This window comes from Scardinius erythrophthalmus (assembly GCF_964197995.2).
Source record: "Scardinius erythrophthalmus genome assembly, chromosome: 16".
Classification (NCBI taxonomy): Eukaryota; Metazoa; Chordata; class Actinopteri; order Cypriniformes; family Leuciscidae; genus Scardinius; species Scardinius erythrophthalmus.
In genome coordinates, this window is record NC_138236.1 from 36,905,073 (window position 1) to 36,924,853 (window position 19,781).

Genomic DNA, 19,781 nt, shown 5'->3' on the forward strand with positions numbered 1-19,781 from the left:
ACTGTAAGTTTTAAAGTTAATTTTAAACTCCTATGGTTAGGTTAGGGCAGTGGTTCCCAAACTTGGCGGGCCCCCTTTTGTAGAGAAAATATGAAATATGAAAAATAAACCCCCCATCTACAGTACATCCAACACAAACACATGACATAACATTGCTTTTAAAATTCTATTTGAAACCTTGTCTTCAACGGGTTTCTCTTTGTGTTCATGATGTGAAGTCTTGCCTTGTTTGTCTTCATACTGTCAGAAGTTAATATTCTGAGGCTCACGACACGCTTTGGTCTCTCTTCATCAGCCACTGTTGTACTGGTGAATCCGAATGCGAAATATGCATCATCAGATTTTCCAGTCTTCAGGCTGTCGTCGCTGGATGCGACAAAGCGATTGACACATTTGTCCTTTGTGTCAGAAGTTGCGTGAGCGTCAGAAATAGCCATGCATCATATTCAGTTTATTTTTACACGTCTCTCTGAAATACTAAATTCTGATTCTTCTATCACGCCATCTAGTGCTCTGTTATAACTGAACTGCTCAAGTCAGCACTGCGAGTCATCTTGAGGTGATAAAATGTCAAATTAATAGATTGTGTTTTTAATTATTTACTTTTATGGCATAATAATGTATGTTTTTACTGTTTTTAGTTAACTGTGAAGCACTTTGGGCAACAACTTTGCTATTAAATGTGCTATATAAATAAATAAAAATTAGAGTTGCAGGATAATTTGGCACTGGGGTCTTGCATCACCCTGAAGAGGTTACTTTTGCACAACGCCCTGCTGACTGTACACTGTTGCCTCGCAACCCTTATTATAACTCTGGGCCACCCTCGGGGTCACACCGCAGTCACGGGACCCCTGGGTGAGGGTTCAGTTACTAGAATAAGGTGAAATTAACTTGTTGACATGAAGTTGCAAAGTTGCTTATAGTCAGTAATGTCTGTTGAGGAGCATCAGAATAAAGTGTGTGCAGATATTAAGCAGACAGTCTACTAATACTCTAATGAGAGTTAGTCGACATGGAGTTGCAAAAGTGGACGATCAAATAAAAAGTGTCACCATTTCTGTAATTGCGACGTGTTTATGGGTAATTCATAATTTCAGTGTCCGGTTTGAATTCAAATTCTGTTCATTTTTCTAAATTTAAAAGGCTTCTGTGATTCAACTCTGAATTTCTGGATGATATCACGGTACTTTCTGATGTCAGTACAACTTATTGCTAGTATGAAAATGGATTGTAGTTAAAAAAAATTAATTAAAAAAACTGACTCTGGATGAAAGTGAATTATTGTGAGCTGGGTGAAATGTCGTGGAAATGCTAGTGGTGAGGAGAAAAGGAAACTGTTGGCCCCTGTTGTCCATTTCATCACATCCCGCTATTGTCGCACACACACACACACACACACACACACACACTCACACTCACACACACATGCAACGACTTTGTGTTTTTCCCCTGAGGAAAACATGTACATGCTCTGATAACTGATGCTGACCAGAAGACATGTAACCATGTGACCAAACGTTACTTGTTAAGAGTGTGTTCATGTGTCTCCGCTAATAGAATTAGAGAGCGTTTATGTTCTACAGAAAAAAATAGCAGCATGAAGGTTTGGAACAGTGTGAGAATGAGTGGATAATGGCAGAATTAATTTTTGGGGGGACTTGTCCCTTCCTCTCCAACTTCCTCCTACACACACAGAGACACACACACTCACTCAGATACACACAAACATGCACACACAAACACATACACACTCACACAAACAGACACACACACACACACACACACACACACACACACACACACACACTAAGGACAAGCGGAAATGTACATCCTTCCTGAAGGCCATGTTGAGGTCAGGCACAGGTTTCTAAATCTGTAGTCTCGACCATCAGACGTGTGTGTGTGTGTGTGTGTGTGTGTGTGTATTTGATACTTTTCCGAAAAAGATGTTGCACACAATCTACTACATGCCTTCTGTCATCATGCGGTCCATGTGTCTTTTTGCTCTGAAGTCTTTTCTAAAACAACTGTGTAAAAGTTAAGCATGACGGTACATGCAAGTCGATGAGACAACAACTACATAAATGTGTCCACTAACCATTCAGAAACGTCCAGGTGCGTCTAAAAGTTAAACTCTTCCTGAGTCTCTCCGTAAGGCTGCACTCGCTGCTGTTATTCCTGAGATTCTGGAGGAGTGAGATTGGCCTGTTCTGTTATTGCCGGAGGATCTGAAGCTCCTGTAGGATCGGCCTCGTCTGAACGGGACGGGGAAAGCAGCTCATTTGCATTTAAAGGGACACACACCAAAACGGCGCGTTTTTGCTCGCATCCAAAAAGGGACAAATTTGACAAGCTATAATAAATGATCTGGTATTTTGAGCTGAAATTACACAGACAAATTCTGGGGAAACCATATATTTATATTACATCTTGTGGAAAGGGGTGTAATATGTCACCTTTAAACTGAAAATGGAGCGACACGCGGGCCTCGTTTCCAGCTTTATCTGTACGACGCTGAATCTAGGCCTAGGCTCATGGATTCTGTGGCCATTAAAGCACAGAGGACATCGAGCCTTTGCCCCAGTCTTTTGTGGTATATCAGATCGGCACAGTCTTTAACTGTTCGTAAATCATCTCTTAAAGGATTAGTTCACTTTCAAAGAAATGTCCTGATAATTTACTCTCCGCAACGTCATCCAAGATGTTCATGTCTTTCTTTCTTCAGTCGAAAAGAAATGAAGGTTTTTGAGGAAAACATTCCAGGATTTTTCTCCACATAGTGACTTCAATGGGAACCAATGGTTTGAAGGTCCAAATGTGAGTTTCAGTGCAGCTTCAAAGTCTCGACACAATCCCAGCCGAGGAATAAGAGTCTTATCTAGAGAAACCATCAGTCATTTTCTATTTTTTTTTTAAATTATATATTTTTTAACCACAAATGCCTATCTTGTACTATCTCTGAGATCCATTACACATCATTTAACATCTAGGATAGGCATAAGGACCATTTTAAACAATAAACTGACACAAATACATATAAATGTGTGTCATACAATAACTTTGAACGGTCCTAGTCCAAACTTGTAAACACTGTTGCTTGTTTGTACTTCCGACGTGATGGCGTAATGGCCCATCTCAGAGATAGTACATTTGTGGTTAAAAAGTATATATATATTTTTTTTTTTTTTTTGTTGAAAATGACTGATGGTTTCTCTAGATTAGACTCTTATTCCTCAGCTGGGATCGTGTCGAGACTTTGAAGCGGCACTGAAACTGACATTTGGACCTTCAACCCGTCTGACCCCATTGAAGTCACTATATGGAGAAAATCCTGGAATGTTTTCCTCAAAAACCTTAATTTCTTTTCAACTGAAGAAAGAAAGACATGAACATCTTGGATGACGTTGGGGAGAGTAAATTATCAGGACAAACATTTTTTTCTTTCTTTCTTGGCTTTCAATTCACTGTGAGCTTCTGGTTTTCTCTGTGTTTCTTCGCGTTGTGTGTTGTTCAGCACTTTGGTCAGCTGTGTTTGCAATTATTAAATGTGCTATTTACATAATACAAACTCGAAACTTGTCGATATGATTTGTATGCATTTTATGTAATTAATCTCTTATACAGTTACCTCTGAACAAGTGTTTTTTGTTTCTCCTCCAATATAAGCTGCATATTCTCACTATATCATACTAAATGAGCCATAAAAGCCTGATGTGTCTAATGTGATACTCAACACACATGCACATTTTTATTTTTATTATTTTGGTTAGATTTAGTTTAAAGATTTACTTTCACTGTCTTTACTCACCTGCTACATTAATGTCTTTGAATTATCTTGATTTTGGAGCTTTTCTAGCACATCTGAATAGTGTTGAAACTGACAGTTTCTTGAAACCTCTGTTAGGTTTGTCTGAGGTGAGGAATCCCCTGGGAAGTGTGTTGTCCGGGAAGGGAAGTGTCCTTCAGCAGCCGTGGCCTAGTGTGGACCCAGAGTACCTGCAAACCCCCGACACACTCCAGCTGACCGTACGGGTATGACACACACACACACACACACACACCACTTTAGAGAATGTTTTTTTTTTTTAAGGAAATGAAATCCAATGCGTATGTTGGACAAAAAATGTTTAGATTTGTACTCTGGCACAATGGTGTAAATGTAATTAGTTACTGTACTTAAAGGGTTAGTTCACGCAAAAATTTGAATTCTGTCATCATTTAGTCACCCTCATGTCGTTCCAAACCCGTAAAACTTTCGTTCATCTTTGAAATCTCTTTTTGATGAAATCTGAGAGATTTCTGTCCCTCCATTGACAGTCTATGTAACTGACGCTTCGACAATTCAAAAAGTTGATGAAAAGATCGTAAAACTAATCCAAATAAATCGAGCGGTTTAGTAAAAATTTGCTGAAGAGACTCGATCGCTTTATATGATGAACAGATTTAATTGAGCTTTTATTCACATTCGCTTGACGTGCAAGAACCAGCGAGGCTCAATCTCGTGTTACGATATTATCAACTTTGACTCTCTACTTGACTACATCGGTAATGAGTAATGCAAGTACTCATTTTATTTATCCGAGACCTTTTTGAAGAATATTGGTTATGCCCTTTTTGAGCTTGACTGAGACCAAAGTGCTTCACAATCACTAAAAACACTAAAGTAAGAGGAGTACAGAGAGAGAAATTTAATAAATTAAAACAATGCACAAAACATAGACAAGGTAATGATCAAACACCCATCATGAAGATGCCTGAAGATATGAAGATACATGGCCTTAAATTCCGCTAGTGGTTTTACTGACCTTACAGAAATAGGGAGATCATCCCAAAGTTTGGGTCCGACACGGGAAAACACTCTGTCGCCCTTATGTTTGGATTTTATTCTGACAACACAGAAGATTTTGATTTTCAAAATCAAAGCCTTGAGTGTTTGTAGACGTTTAAGAGGCTGTTGTGTCGATTGCAATATTGAGGTGTGCAGTTTTATTTTGATTTTAGAAAATAAGCATGTGATCGCTCTCCTCACAAATCAACAGTTTTCTTGTTTTTCACTTGCATGTGTCTTAGGGTTTGAGGACTAGTGCATCTGTGAGCCTGCATTCAGTATGAGTAAAGAAACTTACTGTTAAAAACAGATACTCAGACTTTTACTCAAGTGGTTTGGAAATTGGTAACTTGTAATGCAGTCATTTTTGCTGTAAGGTAACTATGGTTTTCAGGTACTCTTTAGGCCGGTGACACACTGGATGCGTGGCGTGAGCGTGGCGTTTCTGTTGCGTGTCAGCTGCGTGGCGGCTGCATCGCGTTTTCCATGTCTTTGCACACCAGAAGCGTGTCTGACGCGGCGCTGCTGCTGCTAGGTGACATATTGGTGATATATTTGACACATGGGGAGAGAGTTGTGGAAGGCCTATACTTCATGTTAAACATAAATATATAGCAGCAAAGACAACGTCAGCAGTGTTGACGGCAATATAGACTATAGAATATTTCGTTCTGTATTGACAGGTGCAGTATTTGAAAATCGATAATATTTATTTAAATTGCATTTATATTTGCATGTATGTCAAACCCTAGACACTTTCAAACATCAAAAGGACATTTATTAATATGTATTGGTGTCAAAATGTCATATAAACATCTTTTCCTATTCAATTTGGCCTGGAAACGCTTCCAAGACGCTTGCGTGTCGCGTGAAAAATAGGCGTCGGTTCTATTTCTAGTAGGCACGCGTTTTCCGCGCGGCTCGAGCCGCGCCTGAGACGCGCGTGTCACGCACGCAGTGTGCAAGCTCTAACCTGTTAACATGGGAGCCGAAATAAAAACGGACACGCCACGCAGCTGAGACGCTCACGCCACGCATCCAGTGTGTCACCGGCCTTACACCTCTGTGCTGGCATTATATGAGCGGTGCAAAATACACTGCCACAATTCTAGTGTTCTGTCATATCTCAGGGATTTTCTTCACTCATTTTCTTCAGAGTTGAATACTGTTAGGGCTGGATTTGACTCCACTGGCCTTAAGCATGAGCAGTAGTTATAGTGATGCTGGATTTCGCAAACATAACCATCTCTCAAACGAATGGGTACCTCAGTGTGTTCGGGATATTTTTGTGTTATCGGGGTGGTTTGTTTGCTGAATATTCAGCACAGGATGTTCTTTGGGAAAGTGGCAAAGGGAAAGTGTTTACCTCCAGCTTTAAAGCCTGTGTTTCAGTGCAGGCACTCTGTAATTTGTGTGTGTGTGTGAAGGGATTGGCCTCTGAATTTGGCATGATGAGTGAACAGTTATTACAGACTTGAACCATCTGGGGACTGAAATCTTCTGTGTGTGTGTTTCTACTTGCCCTCATGCATCTGTCAGTGTTCAAAAATCTTGCTGTAAATTTATGCTGCCTTCTAAGTTACCTCATTTTTTCCTAAATCTGAGGTAAAAGTATTGTGTTGTCAGCTACAGTATGGAGGCCTGTTTCCACCATGTAAAAAAAAAAAAAAAAAAAAATAAGGATCTTTTGCGATTGAAATTTTGACTTCTCGCAATTTCAAGTTTATATCTTGTAATTATGAGTTAACATCTCACAATTCTCTTTTTAGGGGTTCAAGCATGAAATGCTGAAACCCTATTGTAATTGTAAGGATTCGTAAAACGCATCGTGCAGGCCAAACTGTAAGGCCTAGAGACTTGAAACCTGGCCAGATGATCAGAGTATGACCCCGATTGGCCCATAGGTGGCGCTACAGCAACCAAAAGTACAAAATCGCTCATAACTCTTAGTCCGTTTGTCATAGACTCAAGTGTCTTACACCACTGTGATCCCTGGCCCAAGGTGGACAAAATGGCTATCTAATCCAAATTCGATTTAGGCAGGAAAAATGTTCTGCTATGTCGCATTTTGTCCAAAACCTACTTTTGCGAACTAGTCCCTGTTTTTTTTCCCGATCGAAACCAGACCAGTCTAGGACAATTCTCTGGACTCTATAGATGAATAATTATCAAAAAAAGTTGAACTTTTGCATTTGGGTGGCTGTAACAGGGTCATTTAGAAAAGGGGCGTGGCAAAATACACTAAAAAGCCTATAAATCCCAAATGAAAACTCATAACTTCACCAAAATTGATGAGCATATGTGTCATAACATGGTGAAGAAGCATGCCGAGTTTCATGCAGATCGGACCAAAGGTGGCGCTATAAATGGCAAAAAGCTTCCATTCTTATTAGGGGTTCAAGCATGAAATGCTGAAACCCTATTGTAATTGTAAGGATTGTAAAACGTTTTACGGAGTCATAGGTGGCGCTATAACTGTTAAAAAAATTTAAAACCATATATTTCCTATGGTAAATTACCTGTATTGACTGTAAATGGTGTTTTCCATCTATTATGTCAGTGGTTAGATGCTTGCTAAATAAAACTTGATAACTTTTGTGCTTAAAAACCCTTAAAGGCCTTAATAGCTTGAACCCCGATAAATGCTGCTTGCAGCTTTAATTTTAATCTGAATTCTGAGTTTAAATCTCGCAATTCTGACTTTTTTCATAGAATTTTGAGTTAACATCTCAATTTTGACTTTTTGAGTTTAAATCTTGCCATTCGTTTTTGTTTTTCCTCAGAATTTTGAGTTAAGTTTCGGAATTCTGCAATTATTTCTGGGAATTTTGAGTTATAGTACATTTCACAATTCCGACTTTCGTACAATTTAGACATCTGACAACAGGACCTGAAGCCATGAGATGTGAAGTGGCGCTGAATCAGAACATGAAATGCTGTATATTTATTTATGACAAAATCCTGTTCCACTTTTAGGCTTTTTTTACACATAAAACATTTTGTCTACAGCAATGTAAAGTCATTTCATGCACAATTTCCGAATTTTAATTGCTGCAAAACACCTTTTGTGGCCAAAATCCATCCAGCATGCTAATAAATGCATTTTGTGAACGAAATATTCATTTCAAGAATGTGTGCTTTTCATCCATGAGAGATTTTTAAAAAAGTCAGTAATCTTTTTAAGTAATCCTCAGTTTAGGCCTTGCAATTACAACTTTTTACATGGACTTTTTTACTGTAGATGTAAACTCAAATCGCAAGATATAAATGTCAGAATTATGGGATAAAAAGTCAAACGGATCCATAAAAGCTTTCGTTGTCACGCTTTATTGCTATTGGCTGTCGTCATTGTTCTACGTTCTCATTGGTTGGTTGGTATTGAAAAGCTGTACTTGAATTACTCGCCCAAGCAAAAAAATAAAAATAATTATAATTATTGTTGCCTGAAATAAATTGTAGAAATTCACCTGAATGCAGTTTGTCACTAGCTACTGTCAATTAACAAAAAGTAAACTGACTATAACTAAAGCATGTAACTGTACATTTTCATGTTTTTCTCAACCAAACAATTTGTGAAAGTCTATGAAAGAATATTCACCTTTTTTTGGACACAGCACACATAAGTAACTGTTACGAAGAAGGATGCCAAAAATAATTTAAACTACGAATAAGGAAGCAAGTCCTACCCACAAGGCTTTGCTGTGCCCACTCACGGCCGGCCTCAGGCTGGTAGTATTTTAGGGAATCCCCTGCTTTATGCGGGACAGCTGAACTACTTTGGGAGTCATAATAACAGGGTTGATTTTCTCCTATGATGCCGTCCAACTGTATGGGTGCGTTTAATTTCACCACGGACACACTGAGGAGCAGATGCTGTGTTTCACACAAACTCACACACTAAACTAACAGCAGACGCACAGCTAGGTATCCACCCTCAAAGAGATCCATCCCATGATGCAACATAAGCACTTGAACACACAATACACTCACCTAAAGGATTATTAGGAACACCTGTTCAATTTCTCATTAATGCAATTATCTAATCAACCAATCACATGGCAGTTGCTTCAATGCATTTAGGGGTGTGGTCCTGGTCAAGACAATCTCCTGAACTCCAAACTGAATGTCAGAATGGGAAAGAAAGGTGATTTAAGCAATTTTGAGCGTGGCATGGTTGTTGGTGCCAGACGAGTCGGTCTGAGTATTTCACAATCTGCTCAGTTACTGGGATTTTCACACACAACCATTTCTAGGGTTTACAAAGAATGGTGTGAAAAGGGAAAAACATCCAGTATGCGGCAGTCCTGTGGGCGAAAATGCCTTGTTGATGCTAGAGGTCAGAGGAGAATGGGCCGACTGATTCAAGCTGATAGAAGAGCAACTTTGACTGAAATAACCACTCGTTACAACCGAGGTATGCAGCAAAGCATTTGTGAAGCCACAACACGCACAACCTTGAGGCGGATGGGCTACAACAGCAGAAGACCCCACCGGGTACCACTCAACTCCACTACAAATAGAAAAAAGAGGCTACAATTTGCACGAGCTCACCAAAATTGGACAGTTGAAGACTGGAAAAATGTTGCCTGGTCTGATGAGTCTCGATTTCTGTTGAGACATTCAGATGGTAGAGTCAGAATTTGGCGTAAACAGAATGAGAACATGGATCCATCATGCCTTGTTACCACTGTGCAGGCTGGTGGTGGTGGTGTAATGGTGTGGGGGATGTTTTCTTGGCACACTTTAGGCCCCTTAGTGCCAATTGGGCATCGTTTAAATGCCACGGCCTACCTGAGCATTGTTTCTGACCATGTCCATCCCTTTATGACCACCATGTACCCATCCTCTGATGGCTACTTCCAGCAGGATAATGCACCATGTCACAAAGCTCGAATCATTTCAAATTGGTTTCTTGAACATGACAATGAGTTCACTGTACTAAAATGGCCCCCACAGTCACCAGACCTCAACCCAATAGAGCATCTGTGGGATGTGGTGGAACGGGAGCTTCGTGCCCTGGATGTGCATCCCACAAATCTCCATCAACTGCAAGATGCTATCCTATCAATATGGGCCAACATTTCTAAAGAATGCTTTCAGCACCTTGTTGAATCAATGCCACATAGAATTAAGGCAGTTCTGAAGGCGAAAGGGGGTCAAACACAGTATTAGTATGGTGTTCCTAATAATCCTTTAGGTGAGTGTATGTCAGCTTATAAACTAAAACTACTGCTGATTTAGATCATTTTACCAATATTTTGTCTCTGACGGAGCATTTGGCGAATATGCATTTTAAGGAGTAGAGCAAATTGAATTTCTGAAAGCAATTATCTCTTGGTTTTGACTTTTGGAGTGTAATTTTGCAAAGCCTTGAGATTTTAAAGCACCCCCCCCCCCCACCCCCCTCAAATGGTGCATTACAATTTTCCATTATTAATACAGACTCCTTGCTTTATAATTAATATTTACACATTGTTAAACTGTCCTTTAACAGCATATACATATAGTTTAGTAGAGTGGTAGGGTGTGTGTGTATATGCTGTGCAAAAGTCCGGGCATGCGTCTCTTCTGCTCACCAAGGCTACATTTATTTGATCAAAATACAGTAAAAACATACATGTGAGTATTTGGAGCACACATGTGTTGTAAAACTAATGAAGATGTTTTCTTAATTTTGCGGATGTTTTTCTATTTGTATGTGTTTTCTTCAGTTGCAGAGCGTTGAGCTCTCTTGACCACCGTACTTTCATCTCAAAATAACATGTATGAAATGCATGTATCTTCAGTCTCTCTCAGATGCCATCAATATTGTCTCTGTTTTCTCCTCAGATCAATAATAAGGCGTGTGGGAGTGTATCTGTGCCTCGTGAAGTGGCTCAGGACGCACAGAAGGTTCAGGATCTGGTGTTGAAGAGTCCTCTGGGAGCGCGTCTTCTCTCGGACCGCGTTATTAAGAGAGTCATCCTCTCACCCAGAACTGCTCTCATCAACTTTCTGCTGGACCAATGACGTGGCAAGATGTGCCTAATTGAAGTTTGGGATCCAGAAGGGATCGTACATGGAAAAGACTCTGATATCCAAAGAGCCACGTCAGGAAAACAGCAACGAATTTTTGGAAAAGGGAGCCATGATGGACATGAGTAACAAGATGTTCTGCAGAACTTGTTGAGTGCTTCTCTCTGCTCTGGTGAAAATGAAAATTGCTACTAAATAAAGAAGCTTTTAGATGATTTCAGATTTATGGGATACATTTACCAGACCCACCTCAGTCAGGCCAGCCGTGAGTGTTTTATAGCGAGCTATTTCTGAACACCGGGTTTAGGAGATCGTGCCGAGCTTTCAGACAACAGTGGGATCCCTGATGGGTCTCTAACTAACGTCTCACCCTGACCGCATCAAAGAGCAAGAAAAGCTAATTATGAAAGCAATTCTAATCGGTCAGTATAGATTCCTCATCTGAGTGTGTTGCATCAACAATTTTCTTAACTTTTGTTTTCATGAAAGTGTAGCTTTTTGCATTGATTTACCCTCTAACCACACTCCTAAAACACATATACAGTACAGTACGCATTTCTATCCATCAGAGCTTTTGGTCCGGTGTAAGGACCCAGGTTATGGCAAGCAAGTACAGTTTGTACTGTAACTTCTTGAATAGGCAAAAATCTTCAAAACTGTTTCCAAACCCTATGTTGCAATAACAAGCCAAAATAATCAGCAATAAAATTTGATCAGAAATGTTGCTTTTGTCTTTTTAAAGCCGTTTCAGATAATGCACATGCATATTAAAATCAAGATGCAATGGTGTCAGATCTTTTTATCCGTATTGTGACGTACATCTGAGTGAAACGGGTTATTTAAAAAAAAAGTGGGACTTAGTAAGGATTGACGGAAATAGACGGAGTTTAAGTGGACTAAAAGATTGGAGAATCCTGCAAACATCTTTCATTTTCACTGGAAGATTCAGTTATGACTTTTTAATTTAAAATGACGAGGTCAAAAACTTTTTCTTTTTTTGTTCTGTGGAGCATAAAATAAGAGATTTTTTAGAAATCTCTCCAACCACAACTGGTAACACAAGGGCGAAAAAATTATTTGTCATTTTTCAGAATCTAAATGAGAATTATTGCCAAATATGCTTACAAACACACACAAAAATGGTTTCGGTGAAGCTTCCAGTACACAAAAAGAAACAATAACAAATATTATGTATTAAACAAATAACTAAAATGTACACTATAAAAATGAACTTTTCAAAGTTGTAAATGAAGATTAAAGGACTGCACGTTTTACAAGAAAATAATGCATTTATCTATTTTCTAATTTCAAGTATTTGTGAAATTGACTAAATTTCTGAGTGAAAATTGTGCGCACAATAGACAAGATTCAGGATGTTTGTTCATCTATGTTCAAGAAAATGTATATACAGCAATAAAATGGTATCATAGATTTGGGGGGAAACATCTTCTTAATTTTAAGTTAGGGAGCCTGACAGATGAAACCAGAACATATTTCCATTCTTAGTGAATAGTCGGGACACTGTTTCCACAGAACAATAATCTGAAGGTAATGAATGGATCTCTTCTTTATAAGACTATGAGGTCCTGTCAGACTGCTTTAGCAATGCCCGTCATTCCCTTTGGAAATGCGAACGGAGAGACTTGAGTCATCACATTTCAACACCGGAGTAATTTGGCCCCATTTTCTCAGTCTCGGCTGCCCAACCCAATGACACAACGCACACTGACACCACACTCGAGTTAGCGCGCGCTAAACGGGTTTCCACTGGGTTTCTTTATGTGTCTGGGTGTCTGACCTTCTCCAAATGCATCAGAGAACATGTTTGTCAGTACTTGAGTGAACAAAAAGTTGGGAACTGGCATAAAGGAAGCCTTTCACGTCACATGAAGTGTTATTCCCTCAGGGTATTGAGGTCCTGGGACACTCACTGACAGTACCTCTGTTGTTCGCCATGTTAGTCAGGAGCCACACATAATTCAGTCTGAAATTGATCCCCACTGCTGTCCCTTATGGCCTTATCGAAGTGACTCACTAATAAAACACTGAAGAAAAATTTCCCAGAAGTCCCACATTCCTCAAATGTGCTGACTTTAAGAAGAGGAAGGGGTTGTTTTTTCGTCCCAGATGACATGTGACCTGTGAACTTGATATTTTTAGAGTATTCATTTCCTGTGTTACTTGCTATTAGTGGTCTCTTATAAGTTGATGTTTTTGTTTCTGTTATTCATTTTCTGACATCATTAACTGACCCTTATATCATTCCAAACCAGTAGGACTATCTTTCTTTAAGAAAGAAGATATTTTGAGAAATGTCTTTTCTGACCATAAAAGTGAATGGTTACCATGAAGGTCAATGGTAACCAAATCATTTTCTTTTGGGTTTCCCTTTAAAGGTGCAGTCTGTAAGAATGACAGAATGACTAGTGGTCGAAATAGGTACTGCAGTCGTATTCCCGTACCTATTTTCAGACTCCTCCTCAGACTCGACGGTCACTCGGGTTGCCAGTTTGAGCACACACAACAGGAACGAACGCAATGGACAATCAAAATCTTGTGCAGAATCACAGACCAAAACAATAACAAATATTCCAGCCTGGAAACACACATTTCAAAGTAAAATAACTGGATGTAGAAGTGTTTTTCAGAGAAACGAGTAAGTGAACTTAGCATGTTTCCTCAATATATGCAAATATATTATGGTATTTTTATGCTTTAGTAGAGTTGAAAAGTTACATACAGCACCTTTAAGATTTGAACAAATCCTGAAGCCCAAGTATTAAACTTTAGTGCAACTCTTTGCATTGTTTCCTTAAATCATGTTACTTGTTGAGGAGAGGAGTGTTATTATTTTTCTAACGAATCAAATTATTGATTATTACTTGGCAGACGATCATTTAAGCTTAGAAATAACTTTGGTAACATTTTACAATAAGGTTCATTGGTCAATGTATTAACTAACATGAACTAACAATGAGCAACACATTTGTTACAGTATTTATTAATCTTTGTTAATGTTAGTTAAAAATCCAGCTGTTCATGTTAGTTCACAGTGCATTAACTAATGTTAACAAATACAACCTTTGGTTTTAATAATGTATTAGTAAATGTTGAAATTAACATAAGATTAATAAATGCTGAAGTATTGTTCCTTCTTAGTTCATGTTAACTAAGTCTGTTAACTAATGAACCTTATTGTAAAGTGTTACCATAACATTTTTAAACAACGAAAATGATGTAAAATAGGTTAAATATTTCACATTCTGCAGTATTTCTGGGTCATTAATCAAATAGTAAATTAGTGTCTGTGTTCATAGAAACCCTTTTTGTACAGAACGTCAGATTTTGTCAGACTCTCTTTCTCAAAGAGAAAATGATCCTCAGGAAATTCATGTTAATTTAAAAAGTCAGCTTTTCTCTTGAATTGATGTACTGAATACTTATATAGTAGTTTGAATGAAACACCCCTGTAGTTCTCTCAGTCTGTATGTCAATAATGTTCAGCAATAACACATAACCAGTGTCAAGCAGTTGTACAGCGACGTGTTCGGTCTTTCTAGTCATGCACACACATATCTGAATGTCATTGCAGATACAAAATATCAAACCAAAATATCTTGCCAGGGAAAGATAGCAAAAGCATACTTTTTAAGAAAAACACACCATGTCACATACACACACACACAAAAGCTGGGTTTAAAGCGATTAAACAAAACATTTCATTTTCAAAATGAAGAGTGTGACATTTTGTGCTTGTGAAACGATGAAACGTTATATAGTATTTGTGTTATTGTGATGAACAACACCTGAGCAATAGTGTGGGTTACCGACCAAAATCAGTATCACAGCTGTTGATTCAAAGTCAGGAAATGATAGAAAAAAGGTAGTTAAACGCATTTAAGTGCAAATGACACTTAATTGTAATATTTTGCAGCTAACAGTGTTGGGGAGGAGCTAACTACAAGTAGAGACGCTAGTAACTTAAACAGTTAGTTCACCCAAAATAAAAATTGTGTCAGTAATTCCTCTCCCTCATGTTGTTCCCCGTAAGACTTTTGTTCATCTTGATATTTGTGATGAAATCTGAGAGCTGGCTCACTCCTTCATAGGCTTCTATGTAGTCAAGATCTGCCATCCCAGAAAAGTTAGTAAAGACCATGTTTAAAATAGTCCAAGTGACTACAGTGGCTCAACCTTAAGTTTATCAAGCGACGAGAATAATTTTTTATGCTAAAACAAACAAAAATAATCATTTTCCTCTGTGTGTTTCTCTGAGTGAGTTGACGTAGTATAACAGCGCGGCGCTTCTGGATTGTACATCAGAACGTAGGCTCCCTATTGGCCAGCATCACACACATGACCAGCGTTGGCCAATAGTGAGCCTACGTTCTGACGTTACACTGTTACACTACGTGAACTCACTCATTTTCCCCATTCTACCCTATGTAAAACACATACAGTTGTGATTTTACATGAATCGACTTCTTGAAGGTTATTGTATGTAATTTATGCAAGCTAAAGATTATAATGCAGTCTGTGTCGAAGACTTCAAGCACATGGTGAATAATAGCCTTTTTAAATTGATTGATTGTCCTGCTTTACTACACTCAAATATCCATTTCTGATTTTATGATGACCCATCATAGTTTAATCTGTCCCGCCACAGTTTTGTAATGAACCTAAAAGATCACACACATTGTGTTTTGCGACCATTGCTTTCGCAAAGCATCGGCCAATCGAAGAGAAACTCAAAACAATTATCAGTCATTTGTAATATACAATGTCATTGTAAAGTATTTCCAATGCAGCTAGCTACTTTTTGATAGTAACTTGTAGTGTAGCTAATTATGTTTCTAAAGTGTGGCTTGACTGTCTCTGAACTAATTTCATTTATTTGTAGCTTAATAGCTTGTTAAACTAGTTTCAGAGAAGCTTCCCCAACAATGCAAAGACATTCAGACTTTTAAAGTGTCAGTGTATGTCGCGTTGTGTTGTAGGACGTGTGAGGTTGTGTTGTGGGACGTGTGAGAGGTGTGTGCTAATAGGGGAAAGCGTTTCTGTCGCTCTTCACACGGCAAATAATGTTGCTTCAGGAATGTTTGGCTTGTGGAGCTGATCACATGAGTGCCGTTATCTATCACTTCACTTTCCTCTTCACACCATCATAGTTTGTTTGGGAGCTTTGGCTACTTTGTCTTCCGATGAGGTCATGATGATGTGGCCTCCAAGTGAACTACCAAACGCATGTGAAATGTGTGTATTTGAGCACTTTTACATTATGAGGCATGTGATGTGAATCTTATGTCCTGAACAAGAAAAAAGAACAACAGCAATATGACGAAAGTTTAATAAATAGTCCAACTTTTGAATAAACCTTTAAGTCATTAAAAAAAAATCATTAATCATTTAAAAAATAGAGCTGATATAGAAAATAATTGGTAGACTAACTCGGCTAATTTGCAATAGTGGATGAGTAAAATGAGGTCTATCAGTGCCAAGCTAAAATATGTACTGTAGAAGAGCTAATGATATTTGACAGCTGAAAGAGGAAAGATTGCCGGTGAATAACTTCTTAACTTTGATTAAATGACTTCAAGAATTGGCCTAGGCCTATACAGCATGCGGTACTTTACAGTGCTTCTTTTATTTGCTTTTGGAGCTCAGCAAGGTCCATATCTAACATGATTTGTGCATGGTCTTTGGAAGAAAGCAAGCCATTCACGTTGGGAACGAGGTCAATAAATTATGACAAAACTTTCCTTTTTGGGACTAAATGTGAAAACTATGGAAGCTTGTTTTCCGCCACAGAATAAAACATTTTAAAAGATAATTGCGACTTTTTATCTCACAATTGCGAGTTTACATTATATCTCGCAATATGACTTTATATCTCGCAATTCTGAGAAATAAAGTCAGAATTGCAAGATATAAAGTCAGAATTGCGTGAAATAAAGTCGCAATTGCGTGTTATAAAGTCAGAACTGCGAGATATAAAGTTAGAATTGCGTGTTATAAAGTCAGAATTCTGACTTTTTTCTCGCAATTCTGACTTTATATCATGCAATTCTGACTTGTCTTGACAAGAACTGAATTGTTCTTGTTTGTCCTCAGTTGGTAACATCTTAAAATCAACGTTAGATGTCAAATTCTCTATAATGAAGTGCTGGATTATTTCCATGTGTTTTGTGGTGAGCAAATTCTCTCCAATGTACTTTAATCATGTGAAATTACTACGGAACCGCATTATAGTAGTTTTTTTTCACAACTCTTTCAAGTACAAGCTTTCTAAACCGCGTAAAGCGTTTTCCAAACCCCAAAAGACTGATAATGAATATTTATCATGGGGATCCGTGAGAATCAACTCCCCGCTGTACTAGTGTGTTTTCCTCTCCGCGGCCGCGCGCTCGTGAACTGCACAGCTGGTCTCGCGCTTCTTCATTCACTCTCTCACACACACACACACACACACTGAGCGCGAGCAAAGAGCAGCACGGAGGCGGGAGTCGCTCAATCTCTCTCTCATTGAGGAGAAGAGTTCGCTAAAGGAGCAGTTTCAACCAGCTCTCGTCCAGGTCTAAGATTTTCGGTCGGGTTTCGTTAGACGCAAACTGAAAGCTGCCTCCGAAAGTTAGCGCACTTGTCCGTTTCTTTACAGTCAGTTGTTATTAGTTCTTTAGAGTTGCTGTTTTTGTCGCTGTCTTCGGTTTTTCTAGTTTTATTATTCAGAGGCTGACAGATTGACTCTTGAAATAGCTTTCCCGTCGCGATTGTTCGCTTTACGGAGGTTTTTTTTGCGCGTCGGCTATTTGAGTGGATTTAATCTGTGTAAACAAACTCTTCACGTGGTTTTTGCAGTTTGAGTGATTATTTTTTACAGGTAAATGACTTTGAACAGCTGTTCCCCATCAGTTTTCCATCTTCAATGGTTTGACTAACTCCTCAACGGACAGAAGTCGTTTAAAACTTACTTTCTGAGTGTGTTTCCAGTTGCAAACATGGATAAATACGACGATTTGGGACTTGAGGCGAGTAAATTCATCGAGGACTTGAATATGTATGAAGCATCGAAGGACGGCTTATTTCGCGTGAAGAGAGATGCAGGAAACAACCCGGATTTTGAAGAAACCAGGAAAGTTTTTGCTTCAAAAATGAGCAGAATACACATGCAAAAGCAGCAAGAGGAGATATCAAGAAACGAAAGTTTGCCAGCAGCAAGGATCAATGGAAGTCATCCGAAAGTGTCAGATAACACATTTTACACCAAAGACAGGCCACCCATCAATAGTTATAGACAAGCTGGTGAAGCAGCAGCCAAACCACCCATCATCTCTGGACCAATGGTTGGCACTGCCAATGTGACTCCATACATATCGTATGAAGGACAAAAACATCATTCATCCGGCTTACATGATGGCAGTATCAGGGGTTATGACAGTAAGGAGACTGGAATTGCTGTTAACCCGATACCAGTGCCATCCCGGGCATCACCATCAACCAGTCCTCCTGGCACATGGGCGTCAAAAAGTGGCAACCCGTCTCAGATGCCATTATCTCCTTTCTCCAACACTTCTAGCTCTCATGAAGCTGGTCCGAATCATTCTCCAGTGTCCCAAGGCTTTCCTCAAACCTTTGCCACATCAGGGAAATCACCCACAGCAACATACAGGGATTCATATCATCAAGCTAGCGCTAGTCAACCCATAACTCCCCAGTGGTCATCCAGTGGACCAACATGCCTAAACGGGGCAGGTCATAACATTGGCACCCCCTCGCTTACCCAAGTGACCCCACTTCCAGTGTCCCATGGAGGGAAGCAAAGTGAGCCACTCCAACCCAAAAACACTGCGCCCAGTATCCCGACAATCCCTGCTCCCACATCAGGAGTTGAGTCTCCCAACGATGAGTCTTCCAGCCCCTCCCGGACACTCAAACTGCCATGCCAGACCCTCCACGTACAGGCGGATCCGGGGCCATCTGTGGCTGAAATAAAGTTAGAAGCTTTAACTGAGCGCCTGGAAAAGGAGATGGACGTCCAGCCAAAGGCTGAGTACTTTGGTAAGCACAACGTGATCCCTGCCAGTGTGTTCTTCTGTTTATCTGGCTCACATCTGCAATTGTATTTAGCAGCTTGTTGATTGAAAAACCCTCTGCCTGTTTCCACTTGACCTTCCCTCCATATGTGTGTGTGTGTGGTGGTTGCCATAATATGCACCATACAGTCAGTCAATTGTGTGTGAGTGTGTGAAAGAGCCATGCAGATCCCTGCCTTTCCATGCTTTTTCCTTTCCAGAAGCTATTCCTGGGACTTGCATTCTTCCTCATCTGGTGTTCATTTATTTTATTTCATCAGTTTAATCACCAAAGGCAGACTGTGCTGTTACTTTGCTGTTTCTTTTTCACTGAGTTAGGCTCTGATCTGTCGGAGTGTGCTTTCCCTGAAAAGTCGCACAGTGCCCGCTGAGCATGAAGCCACCCTAAACTAACACTGCCACTCCTGTTCGCCCCATGGGCCTGCAAAACAAATCTACATTCATTCACTTTTGCCTCTGCTAAAGACCTGCCAAATGTCTCTTGCACGGTATATCACAAAACCAAACACATAAGGCATTTTATTATCTTTTATGCTCAATGTTGAGATTAGTTTAAATTTACTTTAGTTACGAGTTATTGACATAAGAGTAAAATTATTTTTGGTTTAAAGTTCAGGAGCTCAGGAAATATGGGATATTTAAAGGGGTACTGTTGGCAAAAACTGTTCAAATTCTGTTCGTTATTCATCCTCATATCTTTCCGAAATATATATATATATAAATATTTGGTGAGGTCTCCCTTTACTGTGATGCAAAATTCACTAAGAGTAAATTTCACTCTATGGGCCTCATTCATGAAACTTTGTAAATATCATAGACTAAAAAAATATGGGAGTAGTGTCCGT

General features: G+C 39.3%; 2 protein-coding genes across 3 annotated transcripts in view; both read left to right on the top strand.

Annotated features, from left to right (window-relative positions):
* Positions 1 to 12,276, top strand: part of lars2 (leucyl-tRNA synthetase 2, mitochondrial) — a 125,306-nt gene extending 113,030 nt beyond the window's left edge. Inside the window, exons 20-21 of one of the 2 annotated variants that reach the window (XM_081389302.1) lie at positions 3,908 to 4,035; positions 10,661 to 12,276. In XM_081389302.1, coding sequence (XP_081245428.1) covers positions 3,908 to 4,035; positions 10,661 to 10,840 — 308 coding nt within the window. In that variant the 3' untranslated portion in view covers positions 10,841 to 12,276. The remainder of the gene's footprint in view (positions 1 to 3,907; positions 4,036 to 10,660) is intronic. The other variant, XM_081389303.1, reaches the window with a different exon arrangement.
* A 5,031-nt stretch (positions 12,277 to 17,307) lies between these two features.
* The window catches only part of limd1a (LIM domains containing 1a), a 39,723-nt gene continuing 37,249 nt past the window's right edge, over positions 17,308 to 19,781 (top strand). The window contains exon 1 of the mRNA XM_081389042.1: positions 17,308 to 18,901. Within this exon, the coding sequence (XP_081245168.1) occupies positions 17,842 to 18,901 (1,060 nt within the window). The 5' untranslated portion in view covers positions 17,308 to 17,841. The remainder of the gene's footprint in view (positions 18,902 to 19,781) is intronic.